Source organism: Microtus ochrogaster, linkage group LG1, assembly GCF_000317375.1.
Source record: "Microtus ochrogaster isolate Prairie Vole_2 linkage group LG1, MicOch1.0, whole genome shotgun sequence".
NCBI classification, from domain to species: Eukaryota; Metazoa; Chordata; class Mammalia; order Rodentia; family Cricetidae; genus Microtus; species Microtus ochrogaster.
The window spans coordinates 22,173,764-22,176,604 of record NC_022027.1 but is presented as its reverse complement, the minus strand read 5'-3'; the positions used below and the strand labels follow the sequence as shown (position 1 = coordinate 22,176,604).

Below are 2,841 nucleotides of genomic sequence, written 5' to 3'. Positions count from 1 at the left end.
CTCAGGACCTCTGGAAGAGCAGTCAGTGCTCTTAACCTCTGAGCCATCTCTCCAGCCCCTGCACATTTTTTAAAAAGACTTTTCTTTTTAATTATATGTACATGTGTATGCTCGTGTGTGGGTGTGTGCACAAGTGCAGCTGCACTCTACCAACTCCAACACTATGGAGCTGGAGTGACAGGAACTGAACTCTAGTCTCTGAAAGAGCACATGGGCTCTTAATCACTGAGCCATCTTTCTAGCCCTTGGTCACTCACTTTTGGTGGTTATCTTTTCTGATTTTTTTTTATTAACTTATGGAGGAAGGACAAAATGAAGATCAAGAGAGAAAGGAAAGAAAAGGGGGAAGGGAAACAAAGGAGCTGCCTTTGTATAAGACCCCTGCAAAGTGAGACCCATAGCATGCTGTGGGCCACGAACATGCAGTCACCTCTGTAATTCCGGAACAGTTTCTACATTGTGCGCGTAGACATCTAAGCCCGACAGAGCGACCTTTTCTACTGCTCCCAGATCTCCTCGGAAGTCAGGGGTGAGGCATTCCACAAGGATTTTTGGATTCCTAGAAGAAAAAAAGATAAGCCCTGAACGGAAGAAAAGAGCCGACGGGACTGCTGCCCACACAGCTGTCCCCTCTGGCCCAGGGTGACCGCAGCAGCCCCTGAGCCCTGCTAAGGAGGGCCTGGGCACACCATAGTCCTATGTGAGCAACCGTAGGAAACCCTCAGAGTGGTAAACTGTATTCCATAACGACCAGAGCATCTACCTCAACAGTAGACTCCCACTTAAACCTAATGGGAGTAGGTGATTAAAAAGTAAAATCATTTAAAGGAACCAAAATAAGGCATAAGTATTCTTCTTATTATTTTACTGTTTAGAAAACAAAGTGGGGTGTTTCTTCTGTGGATGCAAATGCCATCTGCTTTGACTCTGATTTCTTCTGTAATTCACCAAGCACTCCCCTCCTCATCTCCTGTGGGCAAATATCTCACCAGTGATTTCAGCTTTAAAAGCTGTTTCTAGGTTTGCTGAGTCATGAGTTTTTATCTTTAAATGAAGTACCAACAAACATTAATCTTCCTGTTTATACTGTGGCTGTACCTATCTAGTGAGCACTGTAATATGAACTAGGTCACAGAGCAGTCTGCAAACCCAAAGGCAGGATGCAGCAGTTCCCTGAGAATAGAGACGGAGGACCACACTTGGTCCCTTGTGAACAGAGATGCAGAAAGTTCTTGGTGTGTAACTCTGAAACTGACTTTAAAAATTACACCTGAGATCCATTATTAAGTGCCTGTGAAGGAAACTTCGTGAGCTGCAAAATTTTTTGAAGTGTTAAGAATCAGAAAAACTTGGAAATCATTGGAAAAACATGTTAGTACAATAGACATTATACCAGGACCGAGTTCCAGAAACTATTTCGCTCCTTTTGTTTTTAGAGACAAAGTCTCACTATGCAGCCCTGGCTAGCCTGGAGTTCATTATGTGATGTGGGATGCCCCTCTGTTTGCTATCAGTATGTTTTATTACCATTGGTCAATAAAGAAGTGCTATGACGTATAACAGGGTAAGATATAGCCAGGCTGGAAGACCTATAGAGAGAGAGTGGGTGGAATCAGAGAGATGTCATGTATAGGCTGAAGGAACAAAACGCCACCGCCAGAGCCTTTCTTGTAAGCCACAGCCTCGTGGCAATACACACATTAATAGAAGTGGGTTAGTTTAAGATATAAGAGTTAGCTAGGAATACACCTAAGCTATTGGCCAAGTAGTGTTGTAATTAATATAGTTTCTGTGTGATTATTCTGGTCTGGGCAGCCGGGAAACAAACAAGCAGTCTCGGTTTACAATTATGTACACCAGGCTGGCCTCAAATTCAGAGATCCCATCTCTGCACTTAAACACTGGGGATAAAGGTGTGTGCCGCTAATCTGGTGAATTTTGCTCCTTTTTAATCTTTTTGGAATGCATGAGATTAAAAAAAAAATCCTAGCATTTGGGAGGCAGAGGAGGGTGGTTCTCTGTGGGTTCAAGGCCAGCCTTGTCTATCTAGTGAGTTTCAGGGCAGCCAGGACTACACAGACCCTGTCTCAAAAGAAAAAGAAAAAAAGAAAGCAAAAGAAAGACAAAGCCCTCAAAATGAATGTGTGTGTCTAAAGTTCCTTAAATACAAAATGAATGTGAACAAGTACCTCTCCTTCAGGCACGACACAGTCTTGGCGATGTGCTCAGCTCCCCCGTCGGGCACATCTAGGAAGAAAAGCAGTTATTGCTCAAGCTGTGCCACACCCAGTGGGAGTCACCACAACACACTACTAACCATCTCGATCCACCGATGTCAGCACAACATAATCCAGACCCCACTCTGCAATTGCTTTGGCCGTATTGTAGGGCTCATTGGCATCCAACGGAGGGGGGTTTCTTGCAGTCTTAACAGAACAAAATCTGCAACCTCTTGTACATGTGTCCCCCATCAACTAAAATAGAGATGTTACAATTCAAATCAGATGACTCTCAGGAATACAACGCCAAAAACATGGCAAAGAACATCAACAGAATGACTCTGTCTATAAGGAATCTGAAATATTCAAAATTAAATACCATATGGTTAAGGAATACAAATTTATGTGGAAAAAGAAAATGATACCCTCAAGTAAGTGTTAAGGGAACTGGAGGGTTATGGGATCAGGAGGGAGCATATGAATTTTAAATTTTATAATTTAAGGGCCAGTGAGATGACTCACTTGGCAACAAGCATGGTGACCTGAGTTCAATTCCCAGACCCCATGCAAAAGTGGGAAGAACAGACGCACAAAGTTGTCCTTTGACTTTCTCTCTCTCTCT

General features: G+C 43.2%; 1 protein-coding gene across 2 annotated transcripts in view; it reads right to left on the bottom strand.

Annotated features, from left to right (window-relative positions):
• The window catches only part of Lias (lipoic acid synthetase), an 18,350-nt gene that overhangs the window by 10,298 nt on the left and 5,211 nt on the right, over positions 1 to 2,841 (bottom strand). Inside the window, exons 5-7 of one of the 2 annotated variants that reach the window (XM_005359266.2) lie at positions 2,318 to 2,474; positions 2,190 to 2,247; positions 431 to 559 (exon numbers count right to left, since the gene is read on the bottom strand). In XM_005359266.2, the coding sequence (XP_005359323.1) occupies positions 431 to 559; positions 2,190 to 2,247; positions 2,318 to 2,474 (344 nt within the window). The remainder of the gene's footprint in view (positions 1 to 430; positions 560 to 2,189; positions 2,248 to 2,317; positions 2,475 to 2,841) is intronic. The other variant, XM_026785257.1, reaches the window with a different exon arrangement.